Source organism: Rattus norvegicus, chromosome 7 (assembly GCF_036323735.1).
Source record: "Rattus norvegicus strain BN/NHsdMcwi chromosome 7, GRCr8, whole genome shotgun sequence".
NCBI classification, from domain to species: Eukaryota; Metazoa; Chordata; class Mammalia; order Rodentia; family Muridae; genus Rattus; species Rattus norvegicus.
Window position 1 is genome coordinate 68,913,222 of NC_086025.1, and position 18,166 is coordinate 68,931,387.

The window sequence follows — 18,166 nt, forward strand, 5'->3', positions numbered from 1 at the left end:
TGACAATGAAGATGAATTTAATGAGTAGAATAAAACATTTGAGTTCTCCATCTACTATTTAAAATCATATTATCAAGCATGAAAAGTTTGGTTCTTTACTGTCCGGTCATAAGTTCAAATTTAACATCACCTTTCATTGATTCTTAATTTTTATGGTTATAGAGCGCTCTCTCTCTCTCTCTCTCTCTCTCTCTCTCTCTCTCTCTCTCTCTCTCCTCTCTCCTCTCTGTTCTCTCTCTCCTCTCTGTGTTCTCTCTCTTTCTCTCTCTCTCCCTCCCTCCCTCCCCCTCTCTTCTCTTCTCTTCTCTTCGTGTGCTCATCCATTTGTGTGTGTGTGTATGTGTGTCTATAAAATGCTGACAGCTGCATTCATGAAACTAAATTATGAGCTCAAAACACCACTTTCTTTTTGATTTCTGTGTCAAGTTTCCTGGTTTGAACAAAATAACATTTAAAAGGAGGTTACACTCGTGTCTCTTATATACCAAATGTACAGGTTGCCATGAAGTTGCTTGTTCAACATGACATGAACTTAAAATATGAGTAAGCCATCTTTTAGCTACAAATTCTTGCAAGCATTCTGGGATTTAGTGTAGATTATGACATATAAATGAATATAAGTTTTTAATATAATATAACAGAATCTAAAACATTCCAAGAAATGTGGAAGTTTATTACAATTATAATAAATTCCATAGATGAAGGAGCGTTTGAGAAACAGTTCCCTGAAGACCTCAAGTGTTCTTTAGAAAAATATAAACAACCCCCTTGTGTTCCTCAATTTACATTTTTTCCTAAAACCCTCATCATTTATTAAACCCTCATCCGATTTTAGGGATGAGGAAAGGGATATGATTTTTTTTTCAACCTCTAGCTGGTAACTTAACCTCTGTGTTAAGATTGATCCCAATTCATTATGAAAAGTGAATTTTAACCTCAGGATGTGTAACTGAGTGGGAACTGGAGCCGTACCCTCTCCTTCAAGGCTTTATTCTCTCATGGAAAGGAGAGAGACATGTTTACAAGGAGAGCAGTTTATTTTGATTATATTTTGATTACATAATACTAAGTGGAAAAATCTCATCAAAACTAATTACACACTGTGATTCTAGTTGATTAAAGGTTTTAAATAAATAGATTAAGTAGAATTGGATAAAGTAGGCACAAAGTAACAGCCAGGACATTCAGGAAAAAAAAGACTGCCTGAAAAATACAATCCAAGTGCGGCTGGCAGTTATATCTGAGCATAGAATTAGATATTTAAGTTTACTTTTAAAATATTTTTTAGTTATTACAAAGTCAACATGCTTTGCCAATGTTATTATTAGAGTTAGGCTAGGGTGTGTGTCGCTGGTTGAGTGCCTGTGTGCTCCTAACCCTGAGCTCACTTCCCAGCATAGTTAGAAAGCAAACAAAGATTTGTCTTTCTTGTCTGTTTGATTCCTAAGTGTTTATTGAATACTCAAGCATCAGGAATTACTATGAGTATTAGAGGTAAAGTTGTAAAAGATGGAGGTAATGAAAGAAATAAGCAGGTCCTCTAAGCTGATGAATAGTGTCATGTCAGCATCAAATGGGAACCTAGTCAGGCCTGGGGAGGATTCCAGAGAGCTACTTTGAGGCACTGACTTTACATAGAAGAACCAGGAGGCCGGATCCAGGCAGGCTAATCCAACAAGAGATTAGAGGGATAGAGGTCCCAGCAGAGGGAAGTGAGGGCAGGAAACAGCTTGATGCTTGACTGACTAATGAGAGTAGTGTGGGAGTACCTTGGGAAGAGCGGGGCAGAACAGGAGTCAGTCCGGAGAAAGCTGATGTCTGAAACCAAACAGCAGGCATGTTTTAAACTCATGAGTAGCAGTTAAAACTCATGTAAGAGAGCACTAATGGTCATAAATACTTGGGTCTCAGCCTAATTATCTTTGCGGACTAGTATGCCTGTCAAGCAAGGTTTTGCACCATGACAATTGAGAGGTTAAGCAAGAATGGATAGATGATTGAATGGGGGTGGGTGTTGCTCCTGCCTCCTCATAGCTTACAGCCGTAGAACACCCACATGGAGAGTATTCTGCATGTCCAAGGTTGGATTCTCTTTCCACCAATTTTTTGCTGATGGAGTTCTAGCTTTGGTCTCTGTCTTGGCAGAGTACCACTTAGCACTACTACAGATTCCTTGGGCTTCATGTTTCTAAGCCCCTGCATCACCCTAACCCCCTGCATCATCCTAACCCCCTGCATCATCTTGCTTCTGAATTAGCTCACCCTTTACTTCCCCTCTCCTCAATAAAGGGGAAAACTCTAGAGTGAGGCATTCTTTAGATCCTGAGCAAGAAAACAGAGGTCCCCTTAAGAGAGGTATCTGTTCTGTTACCCACAAATTGATGAGCTACTTGGAAATTTAGTTGATCCCTTTCTTAGCTGTGCTTTTAGTTCCCCTGAAGCCATATTGACTGGTTTTAGGCCACAACCTGGGTGATAAAGACAGTGCAGCCAGTGTTTTGATGTCATAACTAGTAGGGACCCTTTAGGGTGAGAAAGGGGTATCAGCATAGAAGCCTAGTGCTAATTAGATGATCCTTTACTGTTTAATGGGGCATATTAGCTACTGACCCATTGCTGAATAAAACAGATACTGGAAACATTTTTAACTAACATCATTCCTCTTAAAAACTTCAACTTGCCCTTTACATAGGTTCTGGGGTTGATCTGTTTTGTATGTTCAGCCTCTTAACAATAGAGGGGAAGTGATGGTTTTATTTATATTTCTCCCTGCACAGATACACACACACACACACACACACACACACACACACACACTCTCTCTCTCTCTCTCTCTCTCTCTCTCTCTCTCTCTCTCACATACACACACACACACTCTCTCTCTCACATACATACATACACACACACACACACACACACACACACACACAACACACACACTATACACACTCACACTCCTTCTGTTCCTCTTAAGGGCCCCAGGATTGTAACCTAAATGATCCTTACTTTCTGTAGGGTACAAACTGTGGCTTTGATAATTGGCCTTGATTGTAGAGTTTAGAGGGCTAGGAACATGGTAATTCTAGCCTCTGGTACTGTTCAGAAATGTGCACAGCCCAGCACAGCACTCTTTATAGCATGTTAGTTCGTTTTAAGAAATGTTAAACGTTTGTGGGATCTCGTTCTTTTCTTCCTCTGTGTGTATGATTTATTTTGTAGGAATATAAATCAAAACACATTCCTGGAACTTATGCTGTCTTTAAGATATTTTTGTTGTGCTTATCCTAAAAGTATAGAATATTCTGTATACCAGAGCTAATGACAACAGATGCTTTAGCATTTGTGTGTTAAAACAATGGCCACTGGGCAGACAGCTGCCAAACATCTTGCAATTAATCTGATACACACATTGGCTTTCATATTCTTTTTCTTCCAGAACAAATGCCCTGAGGTAGAAGAGTTGGTCTTCAGCCACTTTGTGATCTGTAATGACACACAGGAGACACTGCGGTTTGGCCAGGTGGATACTGATGAAAACATTCTCCTGGCGAGCCTCCATAGTCACCAGTACAGCTGGCGTTCTCACAAATCCCCACAGGTATTTGAGAGTCAGCTTACAAGAGCCATTGTTCAGACTGGGGTTTGTTTTCTCTGCAGTTATGTCTGTGTGTGTGGCACCTGATGGAGACCCAGGAGTGCTCACTGGCCGTGCTCCCTGGGAAGTGTGGGTGCTGCTGGGGAAAGCAACAGGCCTTGAGAGCAGAGATCTTGTCCTTTGCTGGGCCAGCATGCTGTACTTCTTTCTGTGCTTTGCTTTCCCATCTCCAGAATGGGGATGACACAGCTCCTGCTCTGTGTAAGGCACTAGCCTGGTGCTTGGTATAGGTGCAGACCACTTACTCAGAGTTCCTCTGCTCATGCTTTGTCAATAGCGAAGGCAGAAGTCACAGTAGAGATCATGCAGTGACCACAATGACAAACTTCGCCCTGGGGAGCACTGAGAAAAGACATAGCAAAGGATGTCTGTTTTCCAAGCGGTATAATTCCATTTTCCTGTCACTTTAGATGGGGATAATTAGAAAGATGTGCCCTACAGGGATAGTCTACAGATGAATTAAATGCAAAGATGTGGTCTTAAATAAGAAAAAGAAATGTATTTCTAAAACTCTGGGTAATAAGCTATTATCTGCTTGTGATTAAAAGCGGGTCATTCAATTAGAGAGCAAGTTTTCCCATGTGTTCATGGACCAGCTTCAGACTCTGTTCCACCTCAGACTCCACCTCCTCTCTTTTCTCATCTGTACCCCAAGAGCTAGATTCCTGTCTTTTAGTTATGTTGAGATTTTTTTTCATATGAAATCACCCCATTGTTGTCAGAAAATTTGGAAGTGTAGATACAATGAAATATTCTTTATTTAAATATCTTAATTTTAAATCAAATTAATTTAACAGGTCATTAGAACTCTAAGCTTTTGTAATACAAGTTCTCATTGTACATATTTGTTTTTACAGTGTGTGGGAGTGACTAGGGTCAGGGTGTACAGGTGCCCACAGCTGCTAAACTGCAGGATCCCTGGGCCTGAGCCCCCAACAAAGATGCTGGGAACCAATCACAGAAGTGCAGTGCATGCTCTTAACCACTGAACTGCCTCTTTTAATACAATTTCTTCAAAAGCTTCCCACACAACATGATCTTGCACTCATAATTTTACTCTAAATCACATATTTTTTAATTATCCTCAGGAAACTTTCCCGTGTTCGTTTTCATTTCCGTGTGTGACATGAGGCTTTGTGTTTGCTTCTTCTGTTATTTTTTTAATAGTCACAAAAGTAGAAGCGTGTACATACACACAGGCACACGCATGCGCACACGCTCGCCCTGTATGCAGGCAAACCCAACCACAGTAGCACTGTGTTACCTTTTAAACCTTTTAGAGGCTTCCATGGTCACTACATCCCAGCAATGCACTACCAGTGACAAGAGTTACACCTCAGTAAATACAATAATGTGTGGCTGTGTACTCTAATAGCCACACACAGCCAGCCACAGGGCTCAGCCAACCCTCTGCAGAGTCACCACCAGGAGCTGAACACTGGAGCTCTTCTGGGAAGACTGATCCTAAGACATGGCTCAGGACTGTGAGGACATGCAGTTCCTCAGTAGAGGAGAGGTCAGTGAGAAACAAGAATGGATGGCCACTGTCACCCCTGCACCTGTGGGACCATGAGCAAAGGCTTGAAACCCTGGTAACCCTAAATGGGATGGTAGGTGTTTCGCCCGACTCCCAGGAAACCAGAGCCTTCACTAGCCACACCCCAAGTCCCTCCACAGGTACAGGACTTGACCACAGTAGGCTCAAGACAGATCCCCATTAGGTTCCTCAGAAAATTGGACATTGAACTGCCTGAGGATCCAGCTATACCTCTCTTGGGCATATACCCAAAAGATGCCCCAACATATAAAAAAGACACGTGCTCCACTATGTTCATCGCAGCCTTATTCATAATAGCCAGAAGCTGGAAAGAACCCAGATGCCCTTCAACAGAGGAATGGATACAGAAAATGTGGTACATCTACACAATGGAATATTACTCAGCTATCAAAAACAACGACTTTATGAAATTCGTAGGCAAATGGTTGGAACTGGAAAACATCATCCTGAGTGAGCTAACCCAATCACAGAAAGACATACATGGTATGCACTCATTGATAAGTGGCTATTAGCCCAAATGCTTGAATTACCCTAGATGCCTAGAACAAATGAAACTCAAGACGGATGATCAAAATGTGAATGCTTCACTCCTTCTTTAAAAGGGGAACAAGAACACTCTTGGCAGGGAAGAGAGAGGCAAAGATTAAAACAGAGACTGAAGGAACACCCATTCAGAGCCTGCCCCACATGTGGCCCATACATATACAGCCACCCAATTAGACAAGATGGATGAAGCAAAGAAGTGCAGACTGACAGGAGCCGGATGTAGATCGCTCCTGAGAGACACAGCCAGAATACAGCAAATACAGAGGCGAATGCCAGCAGCAAACCAATGAACTGAGAATAGAACCCCCGTTGAAGGAATCAGAGAAAGAACTGGAAGAGCTTGAAGGGGCTCGAGACCCCATATGTACAAAAATGCCAAGCAACCAGAGCTTCCAGGGACTAAGCCACCACCTAAAGACTATACATGGACTGACCCTGGACTCTGACCTCATAGGTAGCAATGAATATCCTAGTAAGAGCACCAGTGGAAGGGGAAGCCCTGGGTCCTGCTAAGACTGAACCCCCAGTGAACTAGACTGTTGAGGGGAGGGCGGCAATGGGGGGAGGGCTGGGAGGGGAATACCCATAAGGAAGGGGAGGGGGGAGGGGGATGTTTGCCCGGAAACCGGGAAAGGGAATAACACTCGAAGTGTATATAAGAAATACTCAAGTTAATAAAAAAAAAAAAAAAAAAAAAGACAGATCCCCATTATAATGAGGTACCTAAAGGCCTGGAGGCTTAGCCAATGAACTTTCCTTCCCAGACACTCCTCCCTGCAAAAGGTATTTAATCTCAAGACCACCCTGAGAAGTGGAGTACGGTTTTACTCATCCACTTTCTGCCATGACAATAAACGTCTTAAAAACATGGACTGTCTCTTTTCATCAGGGGTGCCATAGAGAAGTCCTTTGCCTACAGAGCTGTCGTCTAATCTCTCCTAGAAGGCTTCTCTGTGCTAGCAGCAGCCACCAAACCAAACCCCACCCCACCCCCACCCCCACCCCCACCCCCTGTGGGACCATCTGGAGCTTCCCCCCTCAGCCCCTGGCTATATCTAGCCCGACAGCCCCCACTCCATTCTCAGCCCTTCTGCATCATCCAGCAGAGCCTGAATGCCCAAGAGCCTGAGAAGCCCCAGCTTCCTGCAGGGATCCCTGAACAGTTCATGCTATTTGCTGCTCTCAGCCTGCACTTTCCCACCCAGAAGGGGAATGGCATCTGCTAGGCAGCAGCATGGGGTAAGCACTGTCAAACTTCCTGTGTCCTGCCTCCCCAGCTGCCGAGCCCTGTGGCAGAGCAGAGGCCAGACCCCATTAAACCTACATGTACCTATTGTTCATCCCCCCCACTCCCCCACCCCCGGGCTGAGGACCAAACCCAGGGCCTTGTGCTTGCTAGGCAAGCACTCTACCACTGAGCTAAATCTCCAACCCCTGTTCCTATTGTTTTAATGCTTTTAAAAAACTACTACTTTATTTTCACAACATCTCTATGTAGTTTGTTGCCATATTATTTTTATTTTGTATTGGTTATTTTGTTTACATTTCAAATGTTATCCCCCTTCCCAGTTTCCCCTCCAAAAGCCTGCCCCTAAAAGGGTGTTCCCTCACCTACCTGCCCACTCCCTCCCACCTCCCTGCCCTGACATTCCCCTATAGTGGGACATCAAGCCTCCACAGGACCAAGGGGCTCCCCTCCCATTAATGCCAGACAATGCTGTCCTCTGCTACATATGCAGCTGGATCCATGGGTCCCTCCAAGTGTACTCTTTGGCTGGTGGTTTAGTCCCTGGGAGCTCTGGGGGGTCTGGTTGGTTGATCTTGTTGTTCTTCCCAGAGGTGTAAACCCCTCCAGCTCCTTCAGTCTTCGTCTTAACTCCTCAGTTGGGGTCTCCATTCTCAGTTCAATGTTTAGCTGAGAGCATCCACTTCTGTATTGGTCAGGCTCTTACCTTTTATTGGTTTATTAGTTTATATATGCACTTTTATATCCACAATCCTATCTTCTTTCCCTTTATTTTAGCAGCATGATTCATCTGATAAACTAGCCAATCTGTGAGGTTTTAAGAGAAGAGCTCAGAAATCTCTGATACAGTTGACCTAAAGCCAAAGTAATAGAGGACCAATATACATGTTGGTCCAAGTATAAAACCCTTGCAGAGTTTTCACTATTACCAGACTTCTGTAATTTTTAATGTATATAAATTGTTTGTATAAAACATTGTCTTTAACTCGGTATGATGGTGCACCTGTAATCCCAGCACTCAGAAAGTTGAGGAAGGGGGATCAAAGAATTCAAACTGTCCTCTATCACATAGTGAGTTCAAGGCCAAGCTGAGCTAATGTGAAGCCCCGTCTCAGCCCCATCCCTACCAAAAGAAAAAAGAAAAAGGAAACTTTACATTTAATAAATCAGACTCCCTTAGAAGAAAATGTTGACTTTTTTGTTTTTGTGCATGCCGAAATGCATTTTAAGACCTTCAAAGCCAGAGGCCTTAACAGGCCCAGAGGTTCCTCATGGAATTCCCAACACCCCCAACAGCACACACTGCTATGCTCTAATGAGAGCTTACATCTGAGGATCAGAAAAACCAACCACTTAACTTCAGGCTGCACCTGGAACTCGTCACAGTGAGCAAAATGTTCCTTTTTCCAGATCCCGAGTCATATCCTGAACTGCCCAGCATGTTTGGTTTTAGGAACATTTGTGTATGCATGTTTATGCAACCTTGGGCATTAGTCAATTCATAGTCTCGGGAAGGATTTCTAAAGTTCATGGAACTTAACTCCACTAAACAATGCACCTTATATTGCAGAGATCAAGAAAGTGGCAGCAACACCTGGAAAGGTTTCAGAAGGTCAGGGTATCTTAGAACCACACAGAAGGTTGCTAACAACATTGAGTCCCAGTAGGATAAGAAATAACAGGGACACAACCAATTCCAGAAATCTGAAGCTCAGAATCCTTTTAGAATTGAGAAGCCATAAACTCTCCTTATACTTTCTAACACATGCTAGGAGGCAGAATCACTTAAAATGTTGGACATTCCACAACAATTCCTTGCCTAGGGATTGCAAAAAGAATTGCAAAGGAAGAGTGGGACTGTTTTCTGGGGGATCGTTGAGCATATTCAGCTGCACAGAATCAGATGCCGCCACTAAGGACTTGTAAATAATTTGAGCTCAGCCCCAGATATGTTGGCTGACCACAGTAACCATCAAGGAGTTGGTCTTCAGAGAGGTATTTCATATCATGCAGAGTTGAATCTAGATCCTAGAAATGTAAGTATATGGCATCCTCCCAGAATATGAGCAAGTGTATAGAGCTCAGAGATAAGGAAAGCCCTGTTTGTTTTAGCCCAGCCAGATAGAGCAGCACCTTCACAACTGTAGGGCTCTGTATGGGCTACCATATATTACTTCCTCTCTGCTCTAGCACTTTGGTTAATCTGCCCTTGAAATAGGAAGACCTCTGCTTTGTATGTAAGAGTTTATACTTTTTACTTTCAGATGGCACAGTTTATGAATTATGCACATATTTAGAGGTGTAGAATTCCAACTATTACTGAGTTCATTTATCTTACTATAAAGATTTATTTTTATTTCATGTGTAAGAGTGTTTTGTGCACATGTCTGTATGTGCACCATTGTGAGTGCCTAGTGCCTACAGAAGTCAGAAGAGGATTCTGGATGTACCATGTGTAGCTGGAGTGAAGGATGGTTATGTGCTGGAACCTTGCTAGGCCTCTGCAAGAGCAGTCAGTCAGTGTCCTCACCTGAGCCGATGCTTAAGCCCTGCCATCACTTAATTTTAGTAATTAAATCAAACAATATAAAAACAAGGGGCGGGGCTCTATAGAGTATCTAAAATAACAAAAATTTCTCTATAATGAATGTAAAAGTAGTTTATAACTTCATGGAAATCACACATCTCTTAAATTGTAAATGTAGCTAGATAACTTCATTTTGAAAACCAGCAGAGCATCTTGCAAATATTCAGTAAACAGACATAATACCAAAAATATAAACCCTACATTAAAGGTGAGGTTGGCAACTGTTCTGTAAAGGAGCAGGTAAGCAGTAAGGTAGCTAATGAGTTAGGCTTCCATAGCCTTAGAAGTGGTGTTGCAGTTTCTCATCCTGCAGAGCACAGTAGAGTTCACAAAGGGATGGGGAGATTGCATTCCAGTGACACAGTATTTATAGATGAAGTTCTAATTTCATTCTACTTTCACATGTGTTGAATTGCCCTTTTGACTTTATTTTTCAAAGTTATAATTGTAAAGAGTCTGACAGGAGCAGAACTGATCAGTAGTTAAGAGCATTTGTCGCTCCTACAGAAAACTAGGTTCAATTCCCAGCATTCACATGATGGCTCACTACCACCTGTAACTCCAGGTCCAGAGAATCCAGTGCCCTCTTTTGAACTTCTTGGGCACCCAGTATGCACATTGTAAGCAAAACATTCACACATAAAATAAAAAGGAGTAAATCTAGTTTTTAATTTTTTAATAAAACCTTTTTTAAAGTCAATTTTTAAAATGTAAAAGCTATCCAAAAATGCCCAGTTTGCCCATAAGCCCGTGTACCAATCCTTGCTTCAGGTTCTGTGGCTAATAGATTTCAGTAGGTAAAGGTTTGCTTCATGGCTCTCCTCACCTTGACCTTTGTGGTATTCCCATCACTTCACTGCTTGGCAAAAAAAAAAAAATCTCAAAACCATAAGAAATGATAACAGTCCCAGTGTAAGTCATGCACTAAACATGTTTGTCAAGTAACAGTAAAGTATTTGGTTGTTCTCACTCTGTACCCAGTCAGTGTAAGAGCTTTAGAAAGTTCTCCAGTTCCCTTTTGAGATGCAGAACTATTCAAGGTGAAATCTGATCACTTTTCCTTTTTTTTTTTTTTTTTTTTTTTTTTTTTTTTTTTTTTTTTTTTTAAGAAAACAGTGTGCTTTGAGGACAAGGGTATCTTATAATTCCAGCGAATTGTCCATGTTGTGAACTGGCCTGAAAATCCTCTTGTTGTCACTCTTTCCAAGGGCATTCACACCATGTGTGTGTTCACATGGATCCAGAGAAGGGACAGACTTCTTACTGCTGCAGTCACAACTTAAAAACAAAAACGGCAGGAAAAGATTCTGGGTTAACACTGATGTTTGTTAAGTGTTCTCTGTGTGCACACATGGATTAGAGCTAGTTTTGTTAATGGTGCTGGGGGTTGTGAAGTTTCTTTAAAAAGAACAAATGGAACAAGATTTTTTAATGAATTCTTCAAGAATGTCATTTATATATACAATAAATTATTCACCCCACCATCAACTCCTCCTGGATCCTACACACATACATCCCCCTTCCACTCCCATGTGCATGTGTGTGTGCATGTGTGTGTGTGTCTGTGTGTGTATGTCTCTCTTATACAAATTGCTAATGGAATTAGAACTCCTTTTTTAGGATTGCTTGGGTAAGAAGCTTCAAAGCATTAAAATAAGCCTCCATAAACTTGACTCCATTAAATTTGACTCCATAATTTCTTACTAATTTCATGTTAGGAGAGGATGTAAACTAAATCAAAGATTTACATAAAATATTCATCACAACTTTAAAAACACTGAAAGAGTGTAAGATACCAAAATGTTTACTTTTAAGGAGATATAGTAAAGTAAAATCTAGCAAGTCTACATGATGATCAATAGATTGCAGAATTTTTAAAATATTTATATAGAAAATATAAATAGTAAATGTGTCCTAAACCAAGAAATGAATTTAAATTCTAGATGTAGAATGTCATTCTCACACTATAAGAACAAATGCACAAAAAATATTGAAAAAGCTATGACAGTGCAGTGTTAAACATCAAGGCCTCATGTCATGTCCTTACAGGGCCTTCTGTCATTATTTCTCTCTGCCTTAAATCATCTCCTGTCTTCCTATTCTTATTTTAATTGGTGTGGTTAGTCTCTTCTGATGTGTTGTATGTATTAAGTATAAACAGTCTCCCAAGGAATGCATTCCAACTGAAAAGGAAAGCGTCCCTAAGCCAGTGGCCTTCGAGGAGAGGTGGTGATCCAAACACACAGACTAAGATGTTTGAGAGCTACAAGGCATGGGAGGAGAACTTACCTAATTTGGTGCCAGTGTAGAGTCCGTGTGGAACTGCCAAAGGGGAACCCGGCTGCAAGAGCTCTGATATGCTGTTCTAAGCACTTTAATAGAGTTGAGAACATCTATACCAGGCTGAAGACTGCATAGAGGTTGCCATGGAGAGCATACCACACAAAGCCTGGGAGATACACACATAAACACCATATCATGGTCAAGGAAGTTCAATATTATTTCATTGTAATTCAGGGATAAAGTGGCAGGTCATGCTAAAGAGACATGTCCTTAAAAATGGGTTGGTGTACTAGCAGGCTTTAGTTTTAACTTGACACAAGATAGAGTCATCAGAGAGGATGGAGCCTCAGTTGAGAAAATACCTGCATGAGATCCAGCTGTAAGGCATTTTCTCAATTAGTGATTAAGGGTCTAGCCCATGGTGGGTGGGGCAGTCCCTAGGCTGCAAGTACTGGGTTCTATAAGAAAGCAGGCTGAGCAAACATGGTGAAGCAAGCCAATAAGCAGCACCCTCCATGGCCGCTGCATCAGCTCCTGCTTCCAGGTTCCTGCCCTGTTTGAGTTCCTGTCCTCACTTTCTCTAATGATGAGCTATGATCAGGACATGTAAGTAGAACAAACCCTTTTCTCCCCAACTTGCTTTTTGGTCATGGTGTTTCTTTGCAGTGACAGAAACCCTAACAAAGACAGTCGGCCATATTTTGTGATATAAATATTCCTGCAGTAGCTGTCAGTGTTTTAACAACCTGTTAGAAATTTCTGGCTATTTGGGGACTGGTTTTCATAATCAATTATGAGCCAATTTCCACTTAACAGTATCTGGCGGGAAGCAGTGGGCAGCTGTGGGGTAATGTAGATAGAGGAATACCACAGTTGCACACATTTGGTAGATGTTTCTGGTATTGTTGAGGAACTAGACGAGGGGAGAACACACACAGAAAGTAGTTTGTACACTGCTGCATGTGCTAAGGCTGCATGTCCACAGCTAAGGCTGTGGTGGTGTCTGAGCTCTGGCAGAGCAGAGGACATATTTACCTAAGTGCATAAGAAACTGATTGCTTGGAGACACGCCTGGGAGACCAGAGGAGGCTGCACTCTGTGCACGTCCAGACGCCAGAGGAAAACACCAAACGCCATCTGGAACCCTGGTGCACGGAGGCTCCCGGAAAGAGCGTCGCAGATCTTCCCGGTTGCTGCCACAGCGGAGAGGACTTGGGCAGTACCCCACGAGCAAACTTGAGCCTTGGAACCGCAGGTAGGACCAACTTTTCCCCTGCAAGAAACCTGCCTGGTGAACTCAGGACACACAGAGGCAAAATTCCTCTGGGACCGGGCACTTCCTGTGTTTACCGGAAGTCCCACACCCGCGGATCCCGGCCCGCAGCAGCTCTCTGCTCCCAAGCCCCGTGGGAGAGAGACCTCACCGCCTGATCAGGTGGGCACTCCTGAGGCTGCAGAGCGGAGGACACCACCGGCGCTGCCCACCCCTGCCCACATCCCTGGCCCAAGAGGCAACTGTGTGGGGCCTCTGGGTTCCCGTGGGGGAGGGCCCAGGAGCGGCAGGACCCCTGCGCCTGAGGCACCGCCGGAACCTGAAGGAAACAGACCGGATAAACAGTTCTCTGCACCCAGATCCTGTGGGAGGGAGAGCTGAACCTTCAGAGAGGCAGACACGCCTGGGAGACCAGGGGAGGCTGCACTCTGTGCACGTCCAGATGCCAGAGGAGAACACCAGGCGTCATCTGGAGCCCTGGTGTGTGGAGGCTCCCGGAAAGAGCGGCGCACATCTTCCCGGTTGCTGCCACAGCGGAGAGGACTTAGGCAGTACCCCACGAGCAAACTTGAGCCTTGGAACCACAGGTGATACCAACTTTTCCCCTGCAGGAAACCTGCCTGGTGAACTCAAGACACAGGCCCACAAGAACAGCTGAAGACCTGTAGAGAGGAAAAACTACACGCCCGAAAGCAGAACACTCTGTCCCCATAACTGGCTGAAAGAAAACAGGAAAACAGGTCTACAGCACTCCTGACACACAGGCTTATAGGACAGTCTAGCCACGGTCAGAAATAGCAGAACAAAGTAACACTAGAGATAATCTGATGGCGAGAGGCAAGCGCAGGAACCCAAGCAACAGAAACCAAGACTACATGGCATCATCGGAGCCCAATTCTCCCACCAAAACAAACACGGAATATCCAAACACACCAGAAAAGCAAGATCTAGTTTCAAAATCATATTTGATCATGATGCTGGAGGACTTCAAGAAAGACATAAAGAACTCCCTTAGAGAACAAGTAGAAGCCTACAGAGAGGAATCGCAAAAATCCCTGAAAGAATTCCAGGAAAACACAATCAAACAGTTGAAGGAATTAAAAATGGAAATAGAAGCAGTCAAAAAAGAACACATGGAAACAACCCTGGACATAGAAAATCAAAAGAAAAGACAAGGAGCTGTAGATACAAGCTTCACCAACAGAATACAAGAGATGGAAGAGAGAATCTCGGGAGCAGAAGATTCCATAGAAATCATTGACTCAACTGTCAAAGATAATGTAAAGCAGAAAAAGCTACTGGTCCAAAACATACAGGAAATCCAGGATTCAATGAGAAGATCAAACCTAAGGATAATAGGTGTAGAAGAGAATGAAGACTCCCAGCTCAAAGGACCAGTCAATATCTTCAACAAAATCATAGAAGAAAACTTCCCTAACCTAAAAAAAGAGATACCCATAGGCATACAAGAAGCCTACAGAACTCCAAATAGATTGGACCAGAAAAGAAACACCTCCCGTCACATAATAGTCAAAACACCAAACGCACAAAATAAAGAAAGAATATTAAAAGCAGTAAGGGGAAAAGGTCAAGTAACATATAAAGGCAGACCTATCAGAATCACACCAGACTTTTTGCCAGAAACTATGAAGGCCAGAAGATCCTGGACAGATGTCATACAGACCCTAAGAGAACACAAATGCCAGCCCAGGTTACTGTATCCTGCAAAACTCTCAATTAACATAGATGGAGAAACCAAGATATTCCATGACAAAACCAAATTTACACAATATCTTTCTACAAATCCAGCACTACAAAGGATAATAAAGGGTAAAGCCCAACACAAGGAGGCAAGCTATACCCTAGAAGAAGCAAGAAACTAATCATCTTGGCAACAAAACAAAGAGAAGAAAAGCACACAAACATAACCTCACATCCAAATATGAATATAACAGGAAGCAATAATCACTATTCCTTAATATCTCTCAACATCAATGGCCTCAACTCCCCAATAAAAAGACATAGATTAACAAACTGGATACACAATGAGGACCCTGCATTCTGCTGCCTACAGGAAACACACCTCAGAGACAAAGACAGACACTACCTCAGAGTGAAAGGCTGGAAAACAACTTTCCAAGCAAATGGTCAGAAGAAGCAAGCTGGAGTAGCCATTCTAATATCAAATAAAATCAATTTTCAATTAAAAGTCATCAAAAAGATAAGGAAGGACACTTCATATTCATCAAAGGAAAAATCCACCAAGATGAACTCTCAATCCTCATCTTCGGTTGGTTTATATACAAGTGTGCAATTTCTAGGCTTGAAAGTAAAATGATGCTATCTGGTGCTGGATAGAGGAGCCTTATTTTTTATTATGGCAGCTTGCTATTTTTGTAACATGGTGATTTGGTTGAACACAATAAAGTACAGTAGTAACTGATCTCCCCTTCTTCCTGGATGAGTGAGGAGATGATTAAATGTTGATGTCAGCATCCTTGAGCATATTCAGATGAGCTTCTGCTTCTGTTGAAAAGGATGCTGTGTTTGATTGTGGTCCGAAGCTTTGAAGCACTACTTGGCATCTCCTTCCTTGGAGGTCTCACTGTTTAAACATAACAGATTTGATAGCTTGTTGGTAAGGTGAGGTCCAGCTTGTCTCCACTAGGTCATCTTCATGTGAATCCGGTGGTTATACGGTTTTGTTCTAGGGATATTTCATTTTTTTAATAACGGTTTTAGCTGACATTCATGGAGAGAATGAATCCTTAGAACTGTGCCACTAGTGAAAGGAAATTCTGTCTAGAGTATGTTTCTTTACAAAGCTGTGTCACACCATCCTTTGGGCCCTCTGCTGGAAAAGTAGAATCAAGTCTCAAATAATGCCTTTTAAATTGTATCCTCTAGTATTATAGATGTAGGACAGTACTGTATCATACCTCTGTGGATGTAAAATAGCTTGTACCTGCTTTATGATACGTAGTAGTGACCGTGCTTTATCAGAGCTGTTTTTAATGATGTTGCTCAGAATGTTTTCTTTCCAGATAATGATTGAGAAGCTAATTTAAAAAAAAAAATGGTTCCAGGTACCACAAGAGTAACAGAACTGTGCTGTTTTCTCGGGTTTTGTTTTTTTACTTTTTTTTTTTTAATGGAGTGTGCTGGATGTCTCTACAGTTTTGTTCAGATGACTGCAGAACCTGGAAAAGCTGTTGCTGCTGTTGATGCATAACACACTGCTATTATTGGTCTTTTTATATAAATATAAATATATATATACAGATATATAATTTGAATTTTTTGAAACTTTAGCTGTGCTGTCAACTTTGGAAAAAAGTATCCCCGTTTACTGTGTTGAGTTGGCACTGTACAGAAATTAACAGCCATATTGGTCTAGAAATGTTGAACTTAAGTTTTTTCCATTTGTACAGGGGTAACACACTGTATTAAATATGTAAGGTCTTATCTACGTGGGTTTGATTACAAAAACTAATAAAGTATTCTCTAAATTTAAAAAAAACAAACAAAAAACAAAAAAAACCTGATTGCTTGATAAATTGCAGCTATAAATTCTGAACAGTGCTAAAATCTGCCTAAGGACCCTGGGTTCTAAACAAAGTTTGGGAAGAAGTCAAAACTAAGCTACCAATCTGCAGAGGTCATTCTGCTCTCTGTGACTTTTCCCTGAAGGCAAATGTAGCCATGGCAATGCAGGGCAGCCTCGTCTTTCTAGCCAGAGACCAGCACTGCTAAAGAATGAAGAGAGAACCCTGAAAAGGAGGGAATCCATTAAAAATGGACCATAATATGTATAAAGTTGGCTCAACTTTCTCATGAGTGACACATGTACTGTAAGACTTCAAGCACCTTGCATCTCAAACTGAACTGAACTCTCTCCCACGCAGGTATGAGAGTCTTCTGTACGACTCTAAATTAATTACTCCAAAATCAGCACTCTTTAGAATCCATGGCCTCTATAGCATACCATTTACAGTGTTACATGATATAACTTTAGCAGATCAGAAGGTCACCTCAGAGATCTAAGGCAGAAAAGGAAAGCTACTCGTTTTGAAGGAAAAGACAATTCCAACCCACAGGGATCCAGATGTTGGCTTTAATCAGACATAAACTTTAAAGCAGCTGTCATAGTGAAGGATTTTACAGATACAGGTCAGGTTATGAAGTGGTGAGTTTTTAATTAATCCTGGGTGGGCCTAATTTCATCAGATAAGTGCCTAGAGAGGCCCAGAGCCTCTGTAAGAGTCTGCCAGCCATGTAGGAGCAAACGATTGCACCGTGACGCCTATGTGTAGGAGGCAGCGGGGCATTGAGTGTGCTGTGTGAGCCAGCCAGCCTGGAAGTGGCTGCCAGCACCAGCCAGCGTAGGGCCAGAGCCTCAACATCAGGCCAGCACTAGAGCAGGCTCAGAAGTCGATTCTCCAAGTAAGAATGCAGCTGACACCTTATCTAGTCTTGTTACATGAAGACTGGCCGACCCGCTGCCTCATCAGTCAGCAGGAAGATACTGAATGGAAAGCATCTACTCTGAAGGAGAAGAGAACTCTAAGTGATTAGGATCCCAGAGACTTCTGAGAAATCTTCAAAGTGTGCAGCATGTGAGCAACTACAATTCCTAAATGAGAAGAGACAGTAAAAGGAAAGGAAGCATTAATCCTGGAAACAACTGAACAACTGCCCCCCGGCCCCAAAATGTTATAAAGATTGATATTCACAGATTCAATAGCTCAGAGGAACTCCCAACACAATTGGATATCAGCTACTAGCAAGCAGGCTGGAGAGTGAAAACAACCACAGAGAAGTCCGTTTGGATGCCGTGAGAGAGGTTCAAGTCGGCTGGGTTTAATTATGTGCATGGGAACAGCAGTCTTGTTTGACCTGGGCCTTCAGGTGACAGCTGCTTGTAAAAGAAGCTGAAGACAAGACTTGACTTTTGAGACAAAAGTGTGCCTGGAAGCAAAGAAGCCCTAAACACCATTTGGACACCCTGAGATGTAGGT

General features: G+C 42.4%; 1 protein-coding gene across 12 annotated transcripts in view; it reads left to right on the top strand.

Moving 5' to 3' along the window:
* Vps13b (vacuolar protein sorting 13 homolog B) overlaps positions 1-18,166 on the top strand; it is a 576,579-nt gene that overhangs the window by 476,226 nt on the left and 82,187 nt on the right. For all 12 annotated transcript variants that reach the window (XM_039079215.2, XM_039079218.2, XM_039079219.2 and 9 more), the window contains one exon: positions 3,437-3,598. In XM_039079215.2, the coding sequence (XP_038935143.1) occupies positions 3,437-3,598 (162 nt within the window). The remainder of the gene's footprint in view (positions 1-3,436; positions 3,599-18,166) is intronic.